General features: G+C 50.0%; 1 protein-coding gene across 2 annotated transcripts in view; it reads right to left on the reverse strand.

Moving 5' to 3' along the window:
- Positions 1–27919, reverse strand: part of sdk2b (sidekick cell adhesion molecule 2b) — a 168607-nt gene that overhangs the window by 31039 nt on the left and 109649 nt on the right. For both annotated transcript variants that reach the window (XM_049015168.1, XM_049015167.1), the window contains exons 5-29: positions 22563–22696; positions 17695–17806; positions 16975–17165; positions 16467–16550; positions 16177–16371; positions 15688–15804; positions 15405–15572; positions 15217–15319; positions 13096–13272; positions 9936–10072; positions 9622–9769; positions 8923–9063; positions 8173–8354; positions 7454–7569; positions 6185–6380; positions 5982–6080; positions 5711–5902; positions 3322–3443; positions 3120–3229; positions 1880–2030; positions 1529–1766; positions 1250–1365; positions 968–1157; positions 571–669; positions 250–444 (exon numbers count right to left, since the gene is read on the reverse strand). In XM_049015168.1, coding sequence (XP_048871125.1) covers positions 250–444; positions 571–669; positions 968–1157; positions 1250–1365; positions 1529–1766; positions 1880–2030; positions 3120–3229; positions 3322–3443; positions 5711–5902; positions 5982–6080; positions 6185–6380; positions 7454–7569; positions 8173–8354; positions 8923–9063; positions 9622–9769; positions 9936–10072; positions 13096–13272; positions 15217–15319; positions 15405–15572; positions 15688–15804; positions 16177–16371; positions 16467–16550; positions 16975–17165; positions 17695–17806; positions 22563–22696 — 3713 coding nt within the window. The remainder of the gene's footprint in view (positions 1–249; positions 445–570; positions 670–967; positions 1158–1249; positions 1366–1528; positions 1767–1879; positions 2031–3119; positions 3230–3321; positions 3444–5710; positions 5903–5981; positions 6081–6184; positions 6381–7453; positions 7570–8172; positions 8355–8922; positions 9064–9621; positions 9770–9935; positions 10073–13095; positions 13273–15216; positions 15320–15404; positions 15573–15687; positions 15805–16176; positions 16372–16466; positions 16551–16974; positions 17166–17694; positions 17807–22562; positions 22697–27919) is intronic.

The following is a 27919-nucleotide window of genomic DNA, read 5'->3' on the forward strand; positions in this document are numbered from 1 at the left end:
TATTCGGTGTTCCTGATTGCTTGGTTCCGGTGTGCTGGGAGCTGAACGTGGACTGTCTTGTAGTCTCTGAGGACTGGGTCGAGCCACACTGGCAAGTCGGACAGGTCTCAAGGTGGGAATGTTACACTCATCACCTAATGCCAACTGCCAGAAGTTTCACGCAGAGAGGAAAACCCACATCCACACGGCAGGCCGAAGTGAGACAGCAGGTATCATGCCAGTAAAGGCTTCCGGGCGAGGGGGGTGTACCTCTCTTCTCAGTGGTGACTACCAGGGCCTCAGCCGCCTCCCCCCAGCCCTTGCGTGTCTGCGCCGTGATGCGGAACACATAGACTGACTCCGGCTTCAGACCCAGCACAGTGTACTGCCGCGCGCTGGGGTTCAGCACATCCACTGTCGCTGTGTTGCTGTTGGTGGAGTTCAGGCGGTATGTGATCTGATAGGCTGGCGAGAGAGGAGGACAGACAGTGGGGGAGGTCACTTTAACCTGGGCGTCTCCTAATAAGGAGCCATGGTTTGAGATGACGGTAACATTCCTGGATCGACCTGAAGAGGGCACACAGCACTCACCCAGGATGATGCCGTTGGGCTGGGCGGGGCTCTGCCAGATAAGTCGGACCGAGTTGGTCCGGACTTCGGGGAACAGGATGCCCACTGGGGGTCCCGGGACTGGGGGGGGAGCAGATAGTTATTTCCTCTTTTTCTGTAAATTTTATTGTTTGGCCAGTTTAGTTTACTATGCCACCCTGAATATGGATATCAAATAGTCCACTTTTAATAAACTGCTTCAGTTTACTTGAGTTTAATTAAGAAAATAATAAGCTTAATGAAGGCATTCTTAAGGAACATGAATACCTGACTTAGGTTATAAACATAAAATATGAATGAACAGTTCTCATACATACATATGACTTCTGCTGATATAAAGATTAACAGGACCTATTAAGGGTATGTGGATTAGGGTTACCATCATCGAGGGTCCTCTCCAGGATGGGGGGGGCACTGGACGCCCCATCGCCGATGCGGGTGAAGGCCAGCACCTGGATCTCATACAGGACGTACTTGCCCAGCCCGCTTAGCTGGACGCTGTGGGTGGTGTTGCCCTCAACCATCCAGAACTGCGGCGACACATCTGAGTCTTTCTCTTTGTACACCACCTGCTCAAGGTGATAGGTTAGAGGTCAGAGGTCAGACTCATTTTCTGACTGACCACACTTCTGCTGTGGGAAGGGCCGGGCGGCCAGCACACCTTGTACCCCAGGATGAGGCCATTACGGTCTGGTTCAGGCACTTCAAACCAGCGGACTAGGATACTGCTAGAGGTGGTGGCAAAGGCGGAGACGTTGGTGGGTCCACAGGAAGGCACTGCGGGCGAAAGGGTCAGAGGTTAGGGGTCATGGGCATCGCTGGGAGGTTTAGGTGTCGGGCCTTTTCCGTAACTTTAACAGCTGCTGCCAGAACTGCTTGAGCTCCTCCCCTGGCCTGTGTGTGCAGGAGCACGTACACATACAGGTGTGAGGACGCCCACCTGACTCCCGCGTCCTCCCCCGGACAGGCTGGCTCCATGGCCCAGCCCCGATGCCGTTCACAGCCTGCACCCGGACCTCGTACTCGGTCCACTCTTCCAGGTCCTCGATGGTGAATTCGCGTTCCAGGCGGTCGGTGATGACGTGGGTCAGCGCCCGGGCCTGCGGCCGGGTTCGGGAGTACTGGATCCGATATCCCACCAACTCTGGGTTCCCGTTGTACTCCCACTCTGGAAGGGGCTACCGGGGCAGGGCAGGTCACGGTTACTCTACAAATGTGCACCCAGCAAACACACTCTCCCACACACACTCATCAGGCATGTGATGGACTGCCATGTCTCACAACAACTCACCACCCAGCGCAGCCACAGGCTGGTCTCGCTGGCTGTGCGCAGGGTCACATTGACAGGGGCCATGTCAGGGGGGGCCTGCAGGGTCTGGATCTTCCGGGATGGCTGGCTGGGGGGGCTGGTGCCTACAATGTTAACCTGGCGCATTCGAAACCTGGGAGAGTCGTGGGGACTCAGATTAGACAGTGCAGGGCACAGTGTGGACAGAGAGGCAACTTACCAATGAAGCAGAATATCAGTGTGGAGGTAGAGTGTCAGAGTAAATGTGGGGTATTAATGTAGAGGTTCAGGATCAGTGCAAGATTCAGCGTCAGGAGGTACATTATCAGTGTATGATTCAGTATTTGTGAGGAGAGCAGTGGTCTCCAGCCTTTTTTACGCTGCATGTTACTTTTACAGGGAAAAAGAATTGGGGAGCTACCAAGTAGCCAAACTAGTGCACAGGTACAATTTCAGTGTAGAAGTACAGTACGAGTATAGCATACAGCACCAGTGCAAAGGTACGGTATCTATGTAGGTTACAGTATCAGTGTAGAGGTTCAGTATCAGTGTAGGATAGAGTGTTGGTGTAGAGGTAAAGTAACAGTGTAGAACATGGTGTCAGGGTACAGGTACAGTACCAGTGTAAAATACAGTATCAGTGTAGAGGTTCAGTATTGGTGTAGGATACAGTATCAGTGTAGGATACAGTATCACTGCAGTGGTACAGTACTGGAGTAGGATACTGTGTCAGTGCAGAGGTACAGTATCAGTATAGGATACGGTGTTAGTGTAGAGGTTGAGTAACAGTGTAGGATACAGTATCAGTGCAGAGGTACAGTACTGGAGTAGGATACTGTGTCAGTGCAGAGGTACAGTATCAGTACAGGATACGGTGTTAGTGTAGAGGTTTAGTATCAGTACAGGATACAGTGTTAGTGTAGAGGTATAGTAACAGTGTAGGATACAGTATCAGTGCAGAGGTACAGTACTGGAGTAGGATACTGTGTCAGTGCAGAGGTACAGTATCAGTATAGGATACAGTGTTAGTGTAGAGGTATAGTAACAGTGTAGGATACAGCATCACTGCAGAGGTACAGTACTGGAGTAGGATACTGTGTCAGTGCAGAGGTAGAGTATCAGTATAGGATACGGTGTTAGTGTAGAGGTATAGTAACAGTGTAGGATACAGCATCATTGCAGAGGTGCATCCTTATGCACTGTGACAGCACATGTGCAGCAGGTGTGGGTGCAGCACTGCTACCTGTAGAAGGTGTAGGGGTTCAGTCCCGGCACCTCCAAGCTGCGGGCGTCGGGTTCATTGGGCACCTGATGTATCATGACCCAATCCTCATTCTCACCAATGATGCTGACCTGGGTGGAGATACTGGGAACCTGAGCGACGACAGATGGATCACAACAAAAAGGACCCCTACCCTGCAACACCGCCTCCACCCCCGACTTACCTGGGCCTCCATCTGCCAGCGAGAGATGGAGGTCTTGCCATCGTAACCTGGCTTGAACTGCAGCGTGATGGACCGAGGGCCGATGTTGGAGATGGCCAAGTTAGTGGGGGGCCCAGGGAGCTCTGCCGGGCGGGGGGGACGCATTAAGGAGAATGAGTGAATTTTTAGCACAGTGGAAAAGGAATCTGGTCAAATGGTGACATCAGCTTTAATCCTATTAAGCGACGGAGGGGATTGGACCAGTGTTTGAGAGCCAATTACATCACAGGAAGGGAACAGCCATGGGCCCTAACATTTCTATCTGTTTATGACAGACTGTGCTGCCAGAAAAAAAATAAGTCCTCCTTTTGGACCCTCCCCCTGTTTTCTCAGGCCAGAGTGTTGTATTACGGGGGCAGCATGAGAAACATTAATCGGTACCCGGTAACTCTGCCAAAGGCCCACTCTGACACCCCTGGTATCCCACAGTACATAGCTAGAGCCACGGGTTCTGGTGTTTGGTGGCTTTCAGCGCTCAACTATGACAACGGCCTCAGACAGCAACCTCAGACAGCAGCCTCAGACAACAGCTTCAGACAGCAACCTCAGACAACAGCTTCAGACAGCAGCCTCAGACAACAGCTTCAGACAGCAGCCTCAGACAACAGCTTCAGACAGCAGCCTCAGACAACAGTCTCAGACAACAGCTTCAGACAGCAGCCTCAGACAACAGTCTCAGACAACAGCTTCAGACAGCAGCCTCAGACAACAGCTTCAGACAGCAACCTCAGACAACGGCCTCAGACAGCAGCCTCAGACAACAGCTTCAGACAGCAGCCTCAGACAACAGCTTCAGACAGCAGCCTCAGACAACAGTCTCAGACAACAGCTTCAGACAGCAGCCTCAGACAACAGTCTCAGACAACAGCTTCAGACAGCAGCCTCAGACAACAGCTTCAGACAGCGGCCTCAGACAACAGCCTCAGACAACAGCTTCAGACAGCAGCCTCAGACAACAGTCTCAGACAACAGCTTCAGACAGCAGCCTCAGACAACAGCTTCAGACAGCGGCCTCAGACAGCAGCCTCAGACAACAGCTTCAGACAGCGGCCCCAGACAACAGTCTCAGACAACAGCTTCAGACAGCAGCCTCAGACAACAGTCTCAGACAACAGCTTCAGGCAGCAGCTTCAGACAGCAGCCTCAGACAGCAGTCTCAGACAGCAGTCTCAGACAACAGCTTCAGGCAGCAGCTTCAGACAGCAGCCTCAGACAGCAGTCTCAGACAGCAGTCTCAGACAACACCTTCAGACAGCAGCCTCAGACAGCAGCCTCAGACAGCAGTCTCAGACAACAGCTTCAGACAGCAGCTTCAGACAGCAGCCTCAGACAAAAGTCTCAGACAACAGCCTCAGACAGCAGTCTCAGACAGCAGCTTCAGACAGCAGCCTCAGACAAAAGTCTCAGACAGCAGCTTCAGACAGCAGCCTCAGACAAAAGTCTCAGACAACAGCCTCAGACAGCAGTCTCAGACAACAGCTTCAGACAGCAGCTTCAGACAGCAGCCTCAGACAAAAGTCTCAGACAGCAGCTTCAGACAGCAGCTTCAGACAGCAGCCTCAGAACTCCCCCAGGGGGTCCTGCTCATGGGCCTGGGCTCGGCATCCCTTCTGATATGCGTCCAAGCGTCTATCTTTTATATTACCAAACAGAGTGTGAACGCCCATATCAAATGTGGCATTTACCTGCAGGCGCAGATTACCAGCCACATGAGAGAAAAGCAGCCTCCATAAACACGTCTGGAAACATGTCAGAATGTTAAAATAATCCAAAATAAGTTTTATTTCACTTTAGGACAGAAGTGTCACTGCAGATTTACGAAAAGGGCAGCTAAGGCAAGGTGGTCCGATTTTAATGAAAATGAATAGGAACACACTATTTAAATTAATTAGTATATATTTACTGGGGGGAGGGAGGGAGGAATTTTATTTAAAACAACCCTAGCGAGGCCCCTGCTCCAGAGACTCCTGCAATCTTTAAAAGGACAGCAAGAGAAAATGACTAACGTGACTCTATTGTTGTGCTGCAGTGCCCTCTAGTGACAGAATTACCGAAGCTAAATGTTAGATCGCTTATTGCTGCATCATTTTATTTTTTTTGCCAAATGAGTTCTAATTGGGGACTGTGTGGGGTGAGGGGTGACGTTCCCAGAGCAGAGCGCAGAGGCTGCCTGTGCTGATCAGGATGGACAGAAGCCCCACCATTCTCCAGATCAGGAGGGTAGGAATATGGTAATCGGCCCTTGAGCACCGTCGGCGAGCAGAGGATCAGATTCATGAGAGGCAGGTTATTTGGCACCAGCTGGTTTGCCGCAAGAGCCAGATGGATGCGGTCCGGCAGGGACGCTGACCTGGGGGCACGCCTGAGGAGATGGTGGAGGAAGACAGCTGACCCTGGCCCTTGGAGGTCATGCCGGCCACCTCGATGGTGTAGGTGGTGAGGGCGGTGAGGCCTGTGACACGGTACTCCAGCGTGACGTTGGGGAGGTAGTGCGTGACTCGCGTGTTGGTGCGGTTGTACTCCTCCCAGGAGATACGGTAACCTGGCAAGAAGGGGGCACAGTTAGGGATCAGGGGGTGGTGGACGAGGTGGGGGTGGCGAGCTTCTCCTGGCACGCTCACCTGTGAGGATGCCATTCTTCTCGTGAGGCTCCCTCCAGCTGACCTTCAGGGAGGTGTCTAGGATCTCAGTGAAGCTCAGGTGGCCCACAGGACCAGGGGCTGCAGTAGAGGAGTCCACAGGATTAACAGGGCTGACAGAAGAGGCGGTCGGCGTGTGACGGCGTGTGACGGCGTACAATCCCGCATGTGTGGGTAACACTCACTGTCCTCGTGGGTACGCAGCCCCTTTGGCGGACTGCGGGGTCCGTCCCCCGGTGTGGTGAAGCACAGCACAGACGTGAAGTACTCTGTGAACTTCTTGAGCCCCATGATGTAGCCCACGTGTACACTGTCCTGGAAGTTGGGCCGTACTGTAACCACGGTAACTTCCTCCTCTTGGCCTGGTTCCCATGCCAACAGCTAACAAATGATGAAGAACAAAGAAAGCGGGAAGCATCCAGTACCATCAAACAACCCAAAAGTGCTCAGACATTGCTTGAACCCAAGGAATCTGGGATGGGGGGGGGGGCAAGCATCACCAGCCTGGACAGGGGGTCTGCACAGATCAAGGAGCCCAGTATCACAGACGATACCAACTAGTGGGGGGAGTAGGGCAGCCAGTGGACCAAACGGCCAATTAAGGTTTTGGGTAATGACTCTCCTTGGCAGCTCTGCTGTGGTGGAACGTTTCTATCAGGGAGGGGGCCGTGCATTGACCCCAGCCGGTTGGCAGAGCATGCGGGGTGGTGGTGGGGGGGGGGGGGGGGGCACTGCCTTTGTTCTTCCATGGGAAACTCCAATAAAACTCCAGTTATAACAGAACCAGAGGTACTAACGCGTGTGACTTGGAGCCCCCCTCCCACAAGGCGAATGAATTATATTACACTGATCAGCAAACTACCCTCGCTTAATGATGTCATACATGAAACAGAGATAGTGGGAAAGTCTGTCCATATGTTGTGATACTGGACACCCAAGACTCACAGCACAGTGACATCAAACATACGTGTTTTCCTGTCTAAGTGTAAAGAGGCCTCTGTTCTCAAAATAGTAGTTTGATCCGGATCTGGCGGAAATCTCTGGTGGACGAGCATTTGCTGTGATATCAGTCGGATTTCTCTCCCTCTTCTGATGCTCCTTGCCTGACCTACGCGCCACATTCTGTATCTCTGCTTATTCTGCTTATGACGCGAACAAGAAAATCCTCTGGGATTCTGTGCAGCATAAGTCAACAAAGACGCTTCTTTGCTCTAATTAATGGTGGAATCTAAAATATGAGCCAAGTCGATATGCATCTCAGTTCCCCCTTCTGCATATAGAGGGCAGTGTTGTGACAGGTAGCTGCTAAGCCTCATCTTGTAGCCAAGCCAACAAGGGCAGTGCTTCTGCTAATTAACTAAAGAATTTAAATTGCAAACCAGGTTGCTTTCTGTCTCAGTTCCCCCTTCTGCCCATAGAGGGCAGTGCTGCAACAGACAGGTGCTGATGCTCACCTTGTAGCCCTGGTTAATACCATTAATGAACTGGGGGCTGGGGGCGGACCAGGTGAAGCGGATGGTGGTGGAGTTGACAGCCTCTGCTTGCACGTTGCCGGGGGCGATGGTAGGCACTGTTGGACAGGGGACGGAGGAAGATTAAAATCCCTGCAGGTACAATCCGGATGGCTCACCCCTTCCTCCCCCCCAGGAACTGGAACTCATGGACGGGGACTTTGGAGCAGCACTGCCCTGATAGCACCATCGATCACTGCTACACTCTGGGTCAGGACACATGACAGCGATATTAGCCGATATTGGCTCTTGCCTCTTGGGGATGACCTCAAATCCCCACACACTCATCAGGTACATGGCACCCCACTGCCTGCAGGGCCCCCCCCTGAGCTTCTCTGTCTCATCAAGGGACATCAGAGGGACAAACAGCAAAGTTTATGTTATACACTTTATGGGGAGTAATACATCACTGGGTTTGAGAGATATATTACATTCTGTGGAAGGTAGTACTTCACAGAGTATGCAAGGTGTAATACATTGTGATGTCAGAGACAGTACACTGCAGAGGATGTGCGGATTCATTACCAAAAACTCCTTTGATTCCTCTGTCAGACTGATTATCACTGATTCTTCTGCTAGACTCTGATAATTACTGTTTCGTCTCTCAGCATGATTGTCACCAAACCCTTCATAAGACTCGGCCACAGCTCTCTGCGCCTCACCTCCCTGCAGGGTCCACTCCGTCACCTTGTGGCTGAAAGTGCCCAGCCCCGCCCCATTGTAGGCCGCCACCTCGATCTCGTAGTTGGTCCAGATGATGAGGTCCTCCAGCAGCAGGTTGGTCACATCCGGATGGGTTATGTTCTTGAACTGGTAGCCCACGGGCAGCCCGGCCAGACAGTACCTGTGAGGAACAGCCGGGGTCAGGACCCAGAGGGACCGGCGTGACATTGGGTTCCGAGCCTTTAATAAGGCTGACCAAACAGGGGAACCCTGTGGTTACGCGTGATGGGGAGGAGAGCCGACCGGAAGTAATTGGCATGAATGTGTGGTTGGTGACACCACACTGATACCCCTCATTATTTATTAACTCTCTCACTCGGCAGAGAATCTGTCTCAGGTAACTGCTGGGTATTTAATAGGGCAACTTAGGTTAAGCGTCTTGCTGGGAGGTACAGAATGACCTGTCCTGGGGATTAAGCCTGCAGGGCCTACTGATTGCCGTGTGCTTGCATCACTGCCAGTGGAAGCTCAAGTGGAGCCCTAAGCAACCTTCACCAGCAGTACTTCCTCCACCGGCAAACTTCGGGAGGGGTTGCCAGTGGTTTGCTAAGTCGGCACCCCCTTAGAGGATGGCACCCTGGGCTACCACCTATGTTCCCTAATGTATTGACCGGCTCCAGCTTGTATCATGATGGGCTGAGAACGTCAATATGAGTCACACAGCAGGCTGACATGGATTGGGACTTTACCGGATAATGTACCCCCGCAAGATGCCATTCTGGTGACTCTCGGGTGGCGGCTGCCACTGGATCATGATGGACTGGTTGGTGCGTCCGCTGGCGATGACGTTCTGGGGCGGGGCGCTGGGCGGCTCCTCTGGGAGGGTCACCCTGAAGGTAGAGACAGGGCCGACAGCAGGAGACACCTTAACAAGGTGCACAGTGATATTGCCTCCCGTGTTCCCTCTTTGTTGTACCTGTCAAAAATCCAACCCCTCTGTGTAATCTTTTCAGATAGGGACAAAGCAGGAGAGATCAAGGGACCCCCCCACGGAGGATTCAGCAAGGGAAATTCTGACCGTCCCAACACCATTTGGACAGACAGGAGAGTATCGTTTCCCTTCACAACGGGGTAATAACAATACTGTTAGGATCGTGGTTGAATCAGTCTGTTCTGTTTAGAGGCCAGATGAAGGCTGGAAGATCCCTCTCTAATCCTCCCACGTTGTGCGGAAGCCTCCATCCTCCCATGGAGTTTCCTGGGCCGTGTGAAAATACAACACAACGGCTCTGATATGTGTGAGACCCCAGAGATCTGGAGTAAGTGGGCACCGTGTCCCGATCAACAAACTACCCTCAAAAGCAGGTGAACCATCAGTCCCACTGCGTCTTACTGAGTCCCTCACGTTGTGGTCTTGAGCCTCCTGGGAGTCTGAGATGCCGACCTACCTGTCTGTCTCCTTGCTGAACTGACCCTTCCCCACGTCATTCACTGCACATAGGCGGAACTGGTAGGAGCGGGCAGGAATGAGGCCGCTGACCGTCACAGCAGTGGACTCAGGTTCAATGTTGGCCAGGAGCACAGTCCATGGGGCATCTGGTATGGAGAGACACTTACTTAAACACCTTGATACATTCCATGCTCTGAGAGCCCACCCTCACTCCTATTGTGTCCCTGTGCTGTCTGTTACATCTCCTACTTCTCCAGTCACCTCACCTCACCGTGTCCAATGTCCCAGCATTCCCAGTACACCCGCACTCACTGTTTTCTGACACCTCCAGGATGTATCTGATCAGAGGGCTATTCCCGTCGAAGGGCTTAGCCCAAGTCAGGTTGATGGCCCTCTTCTCGGTCAAGCTCAGCTGGGCAGCCGGGTTCTCTGGAGCGTGGGGTAACTGCCTACGAAAGTGAAAGAGTGTAATAGGGAGGGGGGGGGGCAAAATAAAGAGAGAGCATGAACCAACTAAAGACAGCAGGGGAAGACCCTGAAGCACAACTTTATGGACTAGGAATTAAGACAAATGAAAATGATAATATATACAGAACTGATTTAGACAACAAATATGATGCACATGGCTTAACTGGAAGAAAGAAAATTAGATTCAATTAAGAAAACAATAAATTCGAACATTACTATGTCGTATGAGAGAAATGCGGCGAATAGCTAACAAGGGATAAATATAACTCAGAGGGAACTGTACTAATAAAGTCACAAGGACGGCATCCACAAGGTGCTGGATGAGTGATTAGTCGCATCACAGAGCACCAGCATAGCGTAGGGGATCCGTTTCCACTGAAGAAGCACGTGGGGAAAAGAGAAAACGCGAGGTAGGGCCCAGGAACTAGAACGCTGCATGTCAGGACCCCGTAGGAACCCTCACATTTAATAGCCTATCAGACAAAGGTATAGCTTTACAGAGCATAGCACAGAATAGCATTGTGATGAGTAGCATTGCAAAGAATAGCATTCTATAGTATAGTACAATATAGTATTGTAGCAAAATTACGGCACGGTACATTACAATGTAGCATGAGTTGTATTTTAGTAGAAAATCTTATTTACTTTGCCAAAAAGTCTGACAATCTTGTATTATGGGGCAGACTTATTTAATTTAAATCTACTATACTTTTTGATATGTTAGGGTGTTGTTCTGATACCCCTGTTACTACTTTCAGCACTCCTGTAATTATGTAGTATGAGAATATTGAAAGTGAAACTGCACATGGAGAGGGCAGGATAGTGGATAGTGGATGGTCAAGGGGGACATTGAGACAAAGAAAGAACATCCACGACGGACCGTAGAGGTTGCCAAGGAAACGGACAGGTGGCGAACAAAGATAATTAGGTGGCGCGAGACAGATGAAAGGCAAGTCCACGCGTGAAGGAGACAAAGCACTGGGAGGTACGGGGTTGGATGGAGAACAGGTACAGAGAGCAAAACATTGGGAGGTACAGGGCGGACGGAGAACAGGTACAGAGAGCAAAACATCGGGAGGTACAGGGCGGATGGAGAACAGGTACAGAGAGCAAAACATTTGGAGGTACAGGGCGGATGGAGAACAGGTACAGAGAGCAAAACATCGGGAGGTACAGGGCGGACGGAGAACAGGTACAGAGAGCAAAACATCGGGAGGTACAGGGCGGATGGAGAACAGGTACAGAGAGCAAAACATCGGGAGGTACAGGGCGGATGGAGAACAGGTACAGAGAGCAAAACATCGGGAGGTACAGGGTTGGATGGAGAACAGGTACAGAGAGCAAAACATTGGGAGGTACAGGGCGGACGGAGAACAGGTACAGAGAGCAAAACATCGGGAGGTACAGGGCGGATGGAGAACAGGTACAGAGAGCAAAACATTGGGAGGTACAGGGCGGATGGAGAACAGGTACAGAGAGCAAAACATCGGGAGGTACAGGGCGGACGGAGAACAGGTACAGAGAGCAAAACATCGGGAGGTACAGGGCGGATGGAGAACAGGTACAGAGAGCAAAACATCGGGAGGTACAGGGCGGATGGAGAACAGGTACAGAGAGCAAAACATCGGGAGGTACAGGATTGGATGGAGAACAGGTACAGAGAGCAAAACATTGGGAGGTACAGGGCGGACGGAGAACAGGTACAGAGAGCAAAACATCGGGAGGTACAGGGTGGATGGAGAACAGGTACAGAGAGCAAAACATTGGGAGGTACAGGGCGGATGGACAACAGGTACAGAGAGCAAAACATCGGGAGGTACAGGGTTGGATGGAGAACAGGTACAGAGAGCAAAACATTGGGAGGTACAGGGCGGACGGAGAACAGGTACAGAGAGCAAAACATCGGGAGGTACAGGGCGGACGGAGAACAGGTACAGAGAGCAAAACATTGGGAGGTACAGGGCGGACGGAGAACAGGTACAGAGAGCAAAACATCGGGAGGTACAGGGCGGATGGAGAACAGGTACAGAGAGCAAAACATCGGGAGGTACAGGGTTGGATGGAGAACAGGTACAGAGAGCAAAACATTGGGAGGTACAGGGCGGACGGAGAACAGGTACAGAGAGCAAAACATCGGGAGGTACAGGGCGGATGGAGAACAGGTACAGAGAGCAAAACATCGGGAGGTACAGGGCAGATGGAGAACAGGTACAGAGAGCAAAACATCGGGAGGTACAGGGCGGACGGAGAACAGGTACAGAGAGCAAAACATTGGGAGGTACAGGGCGGATGGAGAACAGGTACAGAGAGCAAAACATCGGGAGGTACAGGACGGATGGAGAACAGGTACAGAGAGCAAAACATCGGGAGGTACAGGGCGGATGGAGAACAGGTACAGAGAGCAAAACATCGGGAGGTACAGGGCGGACGGAGAACAGGTACAGAGAGCAAAACATTGGGAGGTACAGGGCGGATGGAGAACAGGTACAGAGAGCAAAACATCGGGAGGTACAGGACGGATGGAGAACAGGTACAGAGAGCAAAACATCGGGAGGTACAGGGCGGACGGAGAACAGGTACAGAGAGCAAAACATTGGGAGGTACAGGGCGGATGGAGAACAGGTACAGAGAGCAAAACATCGGGAGGTACAGGACGGATGGAGAACAGGTACAGAGAGCAAAACATCGGGAGGTACAGGGCGGATGGAGAACAAGTACAGAGAGCAAAACATTGGGAGGTACAGGGCGGATGGAGAACAGGTACAGAGAGTAAAACATCGGGAGGTACAGGGCGGATGGAGAACAGGTACAGAGAGATCCAGTAACATATCAGTGAAAGAGTGAAGGTGGGGAATGATGGTAGTTATATGGAGCAAGATGAGCTGCCTATTATTCTACTTGATTCAGAATCAGGATTTTCATACCCTATGGGAGATAAATACAATTGATGAAGCCATTGCTGTTCCTAATTTCACAGCTGACCTGCAAGTGTAAGTGGCCTCACCTGACCCGAAGGTGAGCACTGCGTGAATCGTTGCCCCCAACAGAGGTGACTCGGCAGGTGTAGGTGCCGATGTCCCCAGACCATGTCTGTGAGATATGCAGTGTCCCGTCCAGCTCCAGGCGAACCCTTGGCGTGGACTGAGTGCTGATGACGATACCCTCTTTCTCCCACACGTACCTGAGTGGGGAGGGGGTAGAGAAATGTCACATGACCAAACTACATAATATTAGGTTGACATGTTGGGCTGATTGCCCATTAAGAAAATGTGAGATACTGAACACGGACAGCAGGTGGCAGAGAGGCAAAGGTATTAACTAACAGATGGAATATCTGCCTTTATACATCACATGACTTACTTGGGATGACAGCACCACCTTCATGACCAAAAAGACTCAACAACACAAGCACCACCTCCACCAACTGTAGAAATTTAACCTCCGTCAGGCTAAACCTCTTCAGCACTACACTGCCATTACTGAATCCCCCCACAATTACAGCATCCATCATTGTACGGTTGGGGTCAGAAATTCCCCCGGCCAAGGGCAAGCTCCAGCGAGCTGAATGGGCCACAGGGAAGGCCATCAGCTGCCTGTATCCAGTTCGAGAGTAAGGATTGGGAAATGATTACCTTTGACCCCTCCCACCCTGTCTATGATCTGTCTGTTCCCTTCACTTGAAGGGTCATTGCAAAGCCAAACGTCACCTGGACAGTTTCTTCCCCCTGAGCTGAAGCCATTAGAAACACTTCCCCCTCTGTAACCTGCAGACTGACTTGATGCTAAGCAGTTACTGATCCCACACCTTCCACCTATCACTCAAACACTCCCCCCACTGTAGACAACTGCTTACCTTCAGTTGCTCAATGCTTAGAGTAGCTGTCTTCAATGTATTCATGTTCAGCATAGCTGTGTTCAGTGTAATCATGCTCAGAATAGCTCTGTTCAGTGTATTTATGTTCAGAATCAGAATAGCTGTGTTCACTGTATTCATGTTCAGCACAGCCGTGTTCAGGGTAATCATGCTCAGAATAGCTCTGTTCAGTGTATTTATGTTCAGAATCAGAATAGCTGTGTTCAGTGTAATGATGTTCAGCATAGCTGTGTTCAGTATAATCATGCTCAGAATAGCTGTGTTCATTGTATTTATGTTCAGAATCAGAATAGCTGTGTTCAGTGTAATGATGTTCAGCATAGCTGTGTTCAGTGTAATCATGCTCAGAATAGCTGTGTTCAGTGTATTTATGTTCAGAATCATAATAGCTGTGTTCAGTGTAATGATGTTCAGCATAGCTGTGTTCAGTGTAATCATGCTCAGAATAGCTGTGTTCAGTGTATTTATGTTCAGAATCAGAATAGCTGTGTTCAGTGTAATGATGTTCAGCATAGCTGTGTTCAGTATAATCATGCACAGAATAGCTGTGTTCAGTATAATCATGCTCAGAATAGCTCTGTTTATTGTATTTATGTTCAGAATCAGAATAGCTGTGTTCAGTGTAATGATGTTCAGAATAGCTGTGTTCAGTGTAATCATGCTCAGAATAGCTCTGTTCATTGTATTTATCCTCAGTGTAGCTGCTTTTAGTGTAATGAAGACTGTAGTGTCCTCTAGATTAAAATATCTGAAAGAAAAACTAACGAAATAAATAAATAAACGAAAGGCCTTAAAATGTCCTGCCCCCCCCCCCATTTGTTTGGATGAATTTTCCAGACGAGGGAACAGACGGGCGAGTGCCGAGCTGCTCTCTGTCTTCCGCGGCTCCCTGTCATGCGCCCACATACACACGCACACACACACACACACACACACACGCGCGCGTGCAGGCTGCCGCACGATGATTAATTGCAGCTGTAGGTGCTCTGCGGTTAATCGCCTTACCGTTGTTTGTAATGAAAGATGGTGTCCGGGCCCATTACTCTTTCATTTCGTCATTTACTCCTTACCGAATCAGCGAGCGGATCCAGCACGGCCCAGTGCAGCCAAATAAATCACACGCGGACTCCGGCGGCACAGCAGCTGCGTCCCAGTGACACCAAAGGGTGATGGTGGCGGGCGGCCTGTGAGCCTGGGGGCCTGCGGGGGGGGGGGGGGGCAGCTGGACAAGCAAAAGGGTGGCCCCCTTACCTGATGGTAACGCTGGGGTCATGGGTCACCCCGCAGGTCATGGTGGCCTTTGTGCCTTTGATCACACTCTGGTCCTGAGGCGGGCTGGTGATGCGGGTTCGAGCTGGGAACAGGATGGTGAGAGAGGCTCAGAGGGCTGTGTCAGCAGGAAACAGAAAAACTCTACACAGAATACAGTGGCCCCTCACCCCAGACCACCAGGTCAGCAGAGGCTTCGTCAATGCCGCGGGAGTTGCTGGCCATGCAGGTGTAGGTACCGGCATCCGAGATGTGGGCGGGGCTTATGAGGAGGCTCCCAGACTCAAGCAGTGTGAAGCGAGGCAGCTGGACCGAGCCACTGGCCAAGACACGTTCGCCTGGGTGTGGGGGGTTAAAAATATGTCAGGGCTCTGGTGAGCAGATCATGGTATTTGTTATGTCGACCTTCAAAGCATTGCCACGACATGGGGGGGGAGGGGTCACATCTCTCACCTTTCTGCCAGGTGATAGCGGGGCGCGGGGCTCCAGAGGTCTCGCAGTGCAGGATGACAGACATGCCATCGATGACCGTGCTGTCCGAGGGTCCTGCCGTGATGTTGGGGGCTATGCCTGGGCAAAGGAGCTTAGGTAAGGTGCATGCAGGAGAGAGGCAGGGAGAGAGAGAGGCAGGGAGAGGGAACGAGGGTGGTCCCCACAGATACACAGACACACGCACACATATACACACACAATCGAGTCACGAAATTCCCCCATGCACACAGAATCCCATCCAGACAGGAGACGCACCTGACAGACATGGGAATCAGGGGAAAGGAAATATTTTTTTAAGACATTTCAATTTCTGGCAAAACCCAAGTGAATCACGACTCCATGGTGTTCAGCTACTGCTCACGCTGGCTCACTTGAGGTGCTGCAAACCCAGCAACTTATCAGTCCAGGGAGGGGGGAGACAATTTACAATGGGGGGGGGGGGGGACCTACTGGTGACTGCCAGGTACGTGTTGGTCTGGACCTCCCCGGCAGGGTTGCGAGCAAAGCACTGGAACATTCCGGTGTCATCCGGAAGAAGGCCGTTGACCTGCAGGCTGCCCCCCGCCAGCACCCGGTACCTGGGCGTCTTCACGGGGCTGATGGGCGCGGCGTCTTTGTACCAAGCGATTTCAGGCTGCGGGACACCTGACCGAGGGGGGACAGAAGTAGGGGGTAAGTAAGCAGGACTGGTGGGACATGCACATGCATGTGTGGGCACACACACCCACAGACACACTCACCTCTCGCCTGGCACGGGATGTCCACCACCTTCTCCATCTCCGCAGTGATGTGCCTTTCTGGCTCCTTCATGAACTGCGGCGGCTCTGTACCGGGTCAGACACCAGCCTGCCATCAGTCTGAGAAGAGCCCCCTCTCTTTGGAGCACGCCCCCAATCCCTCACGCATCCAAAAAGCTTATTTTATAAAACAGAATTAGACTGCAAAGTGTGAAATTTCTCTCCTGATATTCCCTCCGCATATCAGTCAGGGAAAACAGTAACTGGCTATTCAACCGAAAACTCATTACAAGCTTAAATTCATTTACGGCATCTAAAGCTCTTAAAAACTTTCTTAATTGTTATGCCAAACAAGTCCATAAGCCTCTTTGTGAAAATGAGCCTTTAATACCTCGTTCATATATCTACCTGCATTAACATTACAAAGGAAACAATATATTCAGTACATGCAGAGGCCTGCAGTTCCATCCACAAACTATAAGTGGCGCTAACAGCGGGCGGCGGGTGGTACCCTGCACGTGGAGGTAGGCCCCGGAGCTGACCGACGGCACACTGCTGCTGCGGAGCACTGCCTCACACTCATAGAAGCCAGAGTCGCTGACGACAGGGGCGATGATGGTCAGTCTGCGGTTGAAGTCGCTCAGGCCGCTGCTGATCAAGGTGCCATCCTTCTTCCAGGTGATGCTGAGCTTGATGAGCGGCCTAAAGGGTAGGGGGGGGGAGAGGAGGGGGATACGCAGCAGTTGTTGTTCTGAAGCAGCTTTCTGGGCTGTAGCTAGGTTAGCTCGATCCACATGTAGTATCTTTTTTGCCTCCCTGTTGCCGCACATTGCTATACATCGTTTGTTGCAAGCTCTCTTAGGCTAGGTTCTGCTAAGCTAGGCTAGGCTAGGCTAAGTTAGGTCTTGTTTTGTTTGTTTAACCTCATGTACCAAGTGGCCACCCCACCTCCTCCACCACAACGCTCAGCATTCACGGAGCAGAACTGTTTCCTGACCTCCCTCACTACACCGTATGGACCTTCGCTGGGCACCGAGCTGTCAAGTCCATCTTCGTCAGACTGTCAAACCGGCCGGCCGTCGGTGCTACGTTAATTGGCGCTAGGCCGCTTTGCGTGTTATACATGGCTGCTCTTCACGGTGACTCCAGAAGGTGGCTTTCAGGAGTCATTAGGAGATAGGACCGGCTCCAGCATGTACATCTGTGCCCCATAAAGGAGGCCGGAACCCACCTGGCATTGGCCACACACTCCATGGTCACCTCTGAAGTCCCGGACACGACGCTGGTGTTCCGGGGAGGAATGATGATGGTGGGGGCGATGGGATCTGCGGGCCCCCCCACATCTTCCAGGAAACAAGGGAAGAAAGTGTGAAAACCTGTGTATGTTTGTGTGCGTGTTTGTGTTTCTCTATGCGTTTGTGTGTGTGTGCGTGTTTGTGTTTCTCTGTGCGTTTATGTGTGTGTGTGCATGTTTGTGTTTCTCTGTGCGTTTGTGTGTGTGTGCGTGTTTGTGTTTCTCTGTGCGTTTGTGTGTGTGTGCGTGTTTGTGTTTCTGTGTGCGTTTGTGTGTGTGTGCGTGTTTGTAATTATTACTTTGTAAGGATCTGATTTCCCCACAAAGTGTTAAAAACCTGTAACTTTCTGTAACATTTTCTTGATCCCCAGACACATAACCTCAATTTAATAAAAATCTGTGACTGCGACGTGTGTGTGTCTGCGTATGTGTGTGTGTATGTGTCTGTGTGTGTGTATGTGTGTGTCTGCGTATGTGTGTGTCTGCGTATGTGTGTGTGTCTGTGAGTGTATGTATGTGTGTGTCTATCTGTGTATGTGTCTGTGTGTGTGTATGTGTGTGTGTGTGTGTGAGTGTATGTATGTATGTGTCTATCTGTGTATGTGTCTGTGTGCTGAAACTGTCCAATATATATGCGCTTCGATAGCCCATTAAGGTCTGTGTGTATCTGTGGGATAATATTCCCTAGTGCTGCAGTCTTCTGAGTGAACAGATGTATGTGTAAGTGACAGGGTTCAGCTGACAGGGTAACAGGGGGGCAGAGGGGCTGGGCAAGGGGGATGCCAGGTGAATGGTACCAGGCCTGAGTAGGATGCCACGTGGCCCGAACCTCAGCTCGGTCACGGCTTCAGGCAAGATGGTGCAGAGCGGCAGGCTGACCGTGATAAAGGCAGCCAGTGGGACTCGCTATGTTGTCCAACCTGGTCTCGGAGAAATGTGCTCTGTTAATTCACAATTTGGTGCCCCCACCAGCTACCCCGTGTGGCCGCCTTTCTGTCCGCCAGCCCCTGCCGCTGCCCCCGCACACCCAGCACATGAGATGACTGCATATTCAGGCTCAGGTGAGAGGTCAGCGCTCAGCACCTGCCACTAATGGCCATTAGACAGCATGTGTATCATTACTAGGCTGTTTTCTGAGTCGGGGGGGCAGCATTCACATGCTTGCGAACGACAGTGGCTTTTGGGGCGATGGAAAGGTTTCCTGCGGGGTTGTGGTGAGCTAAAGAATGATGAGCAAGACTGTCTCAAACACAATGTTCCCATACCAAGTCACCACCTTTCCACTCGTACACCTGACCCACCTCTGGTTACATTAGTGTGACTGCCCAACAGTATAGCCTTGGCGCTATGTGTCCTCCCTGCCAACAGGGGGAGCCAAAACTTCTTTGTTTTGCAGATGAGATTCTTCTTGATTCGCTCTGCAATGGTTCATATTGGAAGTGTATACAGTGTTTTCCAAAGTGTAAAGTGTACTAAAAAAGTGTGCTAAGGACAAAACGAAGGATACCACTGTAAAAATGTATTTGAATAAACAGGAAAACAGGACTTACATGGCAAAAAAAAAAAAAAAAAAAACCGCAAGCATATAAGCATATTTCCTACAGGCTCTATTTAACTCTTATTTTAATGTTTATTAAAGCAATTAATGAGTCATAATCCCACCCCCAGAAAAAAAAACAAGTTTGCTAAATTAGTTGACATTTTTTTTTGTTGAAACCAGCCCACGGTACCTGTTTTTGAAATGCTACTATTTGTATGCATACATTTTACTGGAAATGTCCCTGGAAAGATCAAGTAAACTCCTGCACGCACAAACAGCTCCACACTATTCTACGAGTTTGCTCTATACATCCATCGGCTATGTGCTGTACGTATGACCTTCATCACATGAAGGAATAGAGCAAGTGCTTCCTTGGGAGACACACTGCCAAAACAGCCATTACTGGGAGACCGGACCGCGCTCCTGTGCTGTGTCTGCTTTGGGACAAAGCGTGGTCTCACTTGACCTCATTTCCACAGCAAACTGCTTGCCATCATGTCGAGAAATTGCTGTGCAGCCACAGTTACCCGTTCTCTAACAGCCACGCCAGAGGAGAACCAGGAAAAAACGTGAGTATTTTTGTCACTCATGTAAACAAGTATACAAGTTTAGGATAAGAAAATCGAGACTCCAGGGGAGCCTGGCCAAGTAAAGCCGAGCTCTCGTCTGGGAATAGTGATCTTTTAAAGGTTTTTTTTTCGGTTTCGAGTCACACATACTGCAGACATGTAACTGATTACAAGGACAAGCGTGAAAGCACTCCGTGGATCAGCTTTTTGGGAAGGATGCTGACTCAGCTGATGGAGGAACTGCACTCCAAAAGGTCCGGAACCCTGGAAGCTTTAATGACAAGATGAGGTCATTCAGATTGACTTGACTGGAAGCAACCTCCAACCACCCTATCTGATGGCGTATTCCAAAAAGCTCCCTGCCCCTTGCCAACTAGTTAGCATTTGTTTTGGAATCGCTTCTCACACTGAAGTGGCTGAAGCTGTTGACCTAGAGTTCACTGTTGTTCCCTATGCTTCAGACTAACGATTATTTCGAATTTCTCAACTTTCCTTATATTCCGGCCCCTCAAGGCCAGAATCATTTCTGTTACTCTTTGCAGAACTCTCGAAAGCAGCAGGACGCTGTCTGAAGTGCCCGTCTTGGCTGGGCTCTTACTCGTGTATTGTACGCCCTCAGCATGACAATGTGCATGTGACAGACAGCTCGATGCAGATACACAGCACTGTGGGAGGACAATATTCAGTAGGGCGGACAACTAGGAGTAGAGTCTCATCCACACAAATATACAGGCTCTAACTTCAGTGGCACCAGCTGGGAATCTGCTCGCTCCAGCCTGCATGGTATGAGTCATCCTCCGGAGCGTGACAAAGTCCGACTCGCAAGGACGATTCTTAACATCTATAACCATCCTACATAAATCCCCCAGGGACTCTCACCAACTGGACCGTCTTTCAGATGTCCACAGGAACTATCTGAACCCATTCAGAGAATGTTCTGAGGTTCAGGATCACATGATCATCATTGATCTCCTGGAACGCAGTGGACCTTCTCCTCATGCACCCTGACTGCTTTCTTAACCATCAGTCAGGTCGGGTTGGATCAGGAGATGGGGGAGGGGCAATTTATTATTCAGCATTTTCTATTACCCATTATTTTGCCCGGGCCAGGGGAGGCTATCGATCCACCGTGAGTGATGTCCGCTTAGTGGCATCTACGGGAGAAGGGGCCTCGCGGTTTGTCATGAATACCACAGCCCATGTGATTCCTCATGACAGATTCCTGCACTGTGGGCTGCTCGCCTCATGCTACTGACAGAAGGAGGGAGAGATGAAGAGGAGAAGAGAGGGAAGAAAGGGGAAGCCTCAAGCAAGAGAAAGACAGAGAGAAAATATCTCCCGTAACTCGCCTCTTCCCGTCTAACTTCAGAGGGACTGCAGTTCACACCAAAGCACAAAGTGACAAGGGGCTCATCGGCTTGCCAGTGCCAGGGCCCACCTTTCCCTGAAGCCTCGAGGCAGACGGAACTGCTGAGCCATGACTCAGAATCAAGTGAGTCCTAAGGAGTGACTCCTCCTTTCGGGGGAGCAGGAGGCGGGGCCTGAGTCTTTCGCCAGCCTCACCACGCTGGAGCCGGGCCGGGGCTGAGGGGTGCGCTGATAAACACCTCTGAATTTACAGACGGGCTGCATACACATTTTTCTTCCGCTGTCCATGCAGAGGACATGAGCCTGAACAAATAGCTTCCTGGTGGTAAAATAATAAGCAATTTAATTATGTGTGAGTCAACGTGAGGCACAGCAGCCTAATGAATGCTCCATCGCCCGATCCCGCTCGCTCTGCCTCTCCTCTTTGCTGCCTCCCTTCTCCGCCTGTCCCCCCAGTGCCACCCTCTCCTGCGGCAGTTCTCTCCTTGAGATGGTATACTACATTAAACGGCCATTTATTTAGCTGGGAAGTTCACTCTCTGCCCTCTCTTTCCTCAATCCCTGCCTCACGAATACATTCATCAAAAGTGTGTGTGCGTGAGCATATATGTGTGTGTAACGATGTGTGTCTGTTTCTCATCAGATTTATTTAAAACACTTTAATTGTCAAACTCTGCGTGTTCTGCCAAGAATTTAACCTTCAAATTCCAAAAAAAGCACCAACAAAAGCAGATTAAACTCGATAAAGAGGGAGACATTTAGCCAGAACCTCCATGTGAGATTTGTCCATTAAGCCATGTTTTTTTACTGCCTCAGTACGTTTGTCGGGGGCTATGCTGACGTACCCACGTGTCCCTTCGGCTGCAGAGGGAAGATGAGGGAGGAAGGTTTTCTCCTCCCAGGGCAAGTTTTGGAGTTGGAGTGTTTGGTTCACATGGAAGCTTTGGAGACCTCACCCCTTCAGGCTAATGTGGAAGTCGGGCAGTCCCCGCGAGGCAGCCTTGCCAGGACCTCGTTTGTCTCCATCCCAGTCTAGATCTCTTTCATGGTTGGTCTGCCCAAGGTGGTCTGTCTCCATGCACCGGGGAAGACTAGTTTTTTTCACAAGGAAGGTTAACTATGTTGCTAGGTGCTGTGGGCTTTTTGCCTGTGTTTAAGACTAATTTTCTGTTCTTAGGGACAAGAGTCTCCAGATCTGAGCTTCGAAAGGTGTGGAGGGAAGGGACAGGTTGCACAAAGCATGAATGTGTGTGTGTGTGTGTGTGTGTGTGTGTGTGCATGTGTGTGTGTGAGAGTGTGTGTGTGTGTGTGTGCCCTGTAGCACTCACTGTCGACGAACAGTGTGATCAGCTGGCTTGTCTTGTTCTCCCCATTCTTGTCATTGACCGCTTGCACGTAGTAGTGGCCGGCATCTGGGGCCACGGTCGACAGGATCACCAGGGTGTTGTCCAGGGTGATGGCGCTGGAGGGGGAGAATGCAGGTGTCAGTCCTCACCCACAGGATCAACTGGATGTGCTGGTCTTAGCTGCTGGGTAACTAGGGGCAATAAGGGTTCTGCTGCTTATCCCCATGTTGGATGTACTGAGAAGGCACCAAGATCCAGGTCAATGATGTCAGCTGTGATAAAGGCACGTGACATACTAGCCTATTTGCAATTTTATCCAAAGCCTACAAAGGCACTGTTAACAGTACATGCTAAAAAGTGCACATTACAGAGTGCACACTATAAAGTGCACGTTACAAAGTGCAAGCTACAAAATGCACACTACAAAGTGCACATTACAAAGTGCAGACTACAAAGTGCACGCTACAAAGTGCATGTAACAAAGTGCACACTACAAAGTGCACATTACAAAGTGCACGCTACAAAGTGCAGACTACAAAGTGCACGTCACAAAGTGCAAGCTACAAAGTGCACACTGCAAAGTGCACGTTACAAAGTGCACACTACAAAGTGCACGTTACAAAGTGCACGTTACAAAGTGCACACTACAAAGTGCACGTTACAAAGTGCACACTACAAAGTCCACATTAATGATGCTGATGGATCTGTTGATTTTTTGATTGACTGACACCTACATACCACTTGCTGTTTGCACAAACTCCACTCCCCGTCACCCAGGGTGCTTAATGAAAGCAGCCCCTTGTTGTTTATTAGCTTATAAATGCCTAATAGAGAAAGATCACCCCTCGTATTCAAAAGAAAAATCCCTTGTTTCACAGTGGGAGCTGAGAGATGGCGGCTGAGTAATTAGCAGAAACAAGATAAAACGCTTTAATCGGCGAGATTTAAAAGTCTGTAGCCCTTTATTCCTCCTTCAGTGGCCAATGTCATCTCCACCTATCTCACTGGCTCAACTCATCCAAAATGGGGTCAAATATCCGGGTCTTTCCAGGAGATAAGCGTGATCGCACAGTGCTGTCCTTTCCGGTTGCAAATTAACGTGCTGCCGTTTTTCCTGATAATTACAAGCTCTCTCCGTCTGGAAGCGGAATGCTACTGGAAAGAAAAGATGAGAATTTAAGTGTCTGACGCCGAGAGCGTGCCTCTATAGAGACTCTATTTAAACAGCAATTACTCCCTAAGAGTTTCCGCATGCTGGCAGAGCGATATCATCAAGGCTTTTTTCAGATCAGCTCAGTCCACTTGCCGAACAGTCCTACACAAATGCCACAGATCACCAAAGGCCTTTCATCAAAAGTCTTCGATGGGGATCATCATTTTGGATTCTCACTGCGTTTTTGGAGTAGTGGCGGTGGGGGGGGGGGGGGGGGGGCGATTTGAAGAGGCCAGCTTGATAATCCAATAGTAAATATTTAATTTCACCACTCTACAAATATGACAAGTTGGTAGTGTCTGATAAATAATGGCTTCTTCCTCTGTCCACAGCAAGTGTGTTAATGCCAGGTGACTTGATGGACCTCCGTTCTTAATTGCCTGACTGGCCATCCAAGCCACTAATGAAGCTGTGCAGGAGAAGGACTGGGTCCCAGGGGAACACTGCCAGACACATAAGGACCCATGAAGATACACATGGACAGGCATGCCTGAATGCAAGCACACATACACGAAGACCCACACAAACGTCACAGAGATGTTAACGTGTACACTTTCAGTTAGACACCCGTCACAAATAAAAACATACACACACACACACACACACTCCTGCATTCACATGGAAGTGGCTGGTAAGTGTGTGTTGTGTAGTTAATTATTCACACACTGGAAGAACGGGGATGGGTTTTTGTCCAGTTTATTCAATTTGCTTCCCTGCTGACTGTTCTCCCTCCACCCGGCTATCGATTCTGAAGGAGACCTTTTTAAACATTTACTGCGGACGTCCTGCACATCGCCCACACTCCTGAAATCAATGGCTTCCAGGGATCAAAGCACATAAAATCATGCGGCCGTTTCACAGAAAAAATAAATTGGAAAAACTGTCCCATAGGATCTGCTGATTTTTGCAGAGGGCAAGAAGGATACAAGGGGTCTGGGTCGGATGAGAACGTGGTGGGGAATGTGGGCAATTTTTTTTAGGTGAAATGACGTGGGGTCAACATGTAGGCGTGGGGTAGGGGGGTGGAAGGAGGCCTGGTGGGGGTGTAAGAATGTGGGCTGGGGGTGTTAAGTGATGGTGGAAAAGGAGCACAACATGGAGCTGAACAGGAGCACAACACTGGCAGGAAATGAAATAGATGGAGGTCGGGCTGGAGGAGGGGTGAAGAAAGGTAGAGTTTAAAGATGAATGAGGAGGGAGGCCGGTGGCTGGTGATGGGCGCCACCAGGCGTGGGTTTGATGTATGCCCTCCTTGTCCATTCATTTTCCTTCTCTCCCTCCTCTCCTTCACCTCCATCATAATCTGTCGGTAATCTGACGGCAGAAACCACGAATGGCTTTTTAACACGTTTCTGTTTCTGCCTGTGATCTGTCTGGTCACAGAGCTGGCGAACTGGAGGCCACGAGGCGGGAAGTTTGCCTGGGGTAGGCGAAAAGTAAAGGCGGGACGTGGCCGCGGTTGGTCACTCGTGATGGCCCGTGGGCCAGGATATCTGGGCAGCGTCACACGGCGACCTGTTAATGCATTTTTCTCCGCAAATTAAAATGCTGGCTTTTGTTTTTTTGCCTCCATTGTTTTTCAGGACACAGGAACTAAATAAAATTTATTTTGAGAGAAGTAGCTGAAACAGCAGTCTGTGCTGAGCATGGGAAGCCGGCATCTCCATTTGTAACTGTGCTTCGTGCCTGTTTATTTTGTCAAGGGGTCGGGAAGTTGGTGCAGGTGGGGGTGAATGAGCAAGTGATTTAGGTCAGGATATTTAGGGGCTGATCCCCCTACTCGTGTGAGAGTGTATGTCCACACATGGGTGTGTGTGTTTGTGAGGATGGTTTAATAGTTACATGGCATCGTGTTGACATGAAATGAGGGATGGGTCATTTCCGAGGACTGAATTGATGGTGGGATTTCTTGCCATAGGGTTTTGTTCCCTCCAGAAAGAACACTTTTCTCCCATCTAGCGGACCTCCATTACCCTCCAGCTAATGGGCTTTTCACAGATGTCCCCCTCATATACACACTGTGTCCCCCTGGTCAGGAGGGTGGGTGTCACACGTGGCAAGTGGCCTGCAGGCAGGATGTGGGATAAACGTCCGCACAAACCTGACCCAGGGAATCAATTTCGCCCGCCTCTGTTAGCCCAATCTAGCGCAGGGCACTCTGCTGAAATGAAGTAGAACCAGAGGCCAAGTCGGGTTATTAAAGGCAGAAAGATCCGCCAGCTTCTTCTCCTGGGATCTTGGGCAATAACCCGTTTGCTGTTCCATTAGCCCCAGCTGTGTGTGAGAAAGGGTGTGAAACCAACTCAGTGGTAGACTGGGAACCCGGACCGAGGCCAACATGTTCCTCATGCTCACTCTGGGTCCAAACAAGTGCGGCTCCACAAAGGAGCACCGTTCAGCCCAAAGGATAGACGGCGGATAGAAAATGGCCCCGGAATCTGCAGTGCCTTTTCACGGTAATAGATAATCCATAATGCAGTGACAGGCCACTGGGTCTGCAGCCAGCATGCTAACTGATCATTTTCAATAAAAAGCGGCGGAGGTAATTACACCAAGGGTGTGCCCTTGTGCCAGAAGAGAGGTAAATAACGTCTCAAACTTCAGCATGGACCTTTCCCAATTCCTTAAAAGGTTGTTGGAGAGGGCCATGCCTTTTGGAGTTCCCTGGATCTGGCAGAACAAGAGGATGAAGTCTTAATCTGCCGTTCATTTTTTGAGAAGCTACCTAGAGTTGGAAATCTGAGTAATAAGAGTAAAAGCTGATTATTCAGCCCTTTAAGCTACTGAAAAATGGGGAAAATTATGTAATGGTCTGAAGATGAAAATGCTTTTCATTCGGGTAAACATTCGTACTAAGAGGACCAATAATTGCAGGTTTACATACACACAGATTCCTGCTTTTTGCAAAATGGAGTCACGGCTTCAGAAAAAGCCCACGGCTCAGATGAGCTAGAGACTCCTTCACCAGTGAATGGACTGTTGCTCTCTGTGCAAGTCAGGCTGGGCCTGCTTTGTTACTGGCAGTTAAGCTGCTGCAATCTGAACTTTGACCCCACAGATCTTAGAGTTGTGTGACTGCAAAGGGCCTTTTAGAATGAGCCAGTGCGGCACATAGGAGGGGTTACACAGCCTTGACTGCAAGCGAGAAGTAATGTCACAATGCTAGGTGACGCCTCTTTTCATACTCCTTGATTCACGTCCAGATCACAGTGATAGATAAGAGTCAGGCAAGTGTCTGGCCAAAAGGCGAAGCCTCTGTAAGGGGTGGTTATGCAAGTGACCTATCTGAACCCAGTTCGAAGCACAGAAAAGTCAGAAAAGAGTCTAGAATAAAGTCCAGCAAAGAGGGCAAGAGAGAAAGGACACAAGGGAGGAAGGCTGAACAAGAGACAAGAATCATTCAAGCATAACCAATATTGGGCAGTCAATTCATTTCTTTATCTCATCCATATGTTTTTGCTTTTGTTAATCCCCAAAACATATTCAGAAATGCAAGGTCTTTCCTTTCAATGTCTATCAATATCATCACTTCATCTTTCACAGCATTCACTAAAAGCCACTTTGACCAGTTGATCAAACCCAAATATAAGTTCATGGGCTTCTTTAGAATCGCCAAAGCTTTCATGCTCCCCTTCTTTCAACTATGTGAGGACACCATGATTGTACTTGCATGAGATGTTTCTTCAGCTGGAGAAGGACAACATGATGTGGTATCTCTCCTAGCACATTATCATGTTCACTACCTCATCTTCATTAACCAATCTGTGAAAAATCCATAAACAATCAAGGATTCTTCATTCCTTTACCGACCAGAGGGAAATCCCGCTTGCTGCTTCCTCCATCAACCAAATTGAGGCCTGTTCCAAAATGTTTGGCTGCCTGACAAAAACCAGCATCTCCCAGTGAGATTATCCAGCAGAACAAGAGAGGATTTTTCTCAATGTGGGAGCTTGTGAATTTTCTTGCACTCCCCCTTCCCTGCAGATCTGACGAAGCAACTCCGTGAGTAAGCAGAACGCAAGCCCCTGGTACCTGGTGAAAAACATCCACAGCCGTGACAAAAACCAGTTAGTAGAACAAGAGCGAGAGAGACTGTAACCCCATGGGGCAGGAGCAGAGGTTAATT

Source organism: Brienomyrus brachyistius, chromosome 5, assembly GCF_023856365.1.
Source record: "Brienomyrus brachyistius isolate T26 chromosome 5, BBRACH_0.4, whole genome shotgun sequence".
NCBI lineage: Eukaryota > Metazoa > Chordata > Actinopteri > Osteoglossiformes > Mormyridae > Brienomyrus > Brienomyrus brachyistius.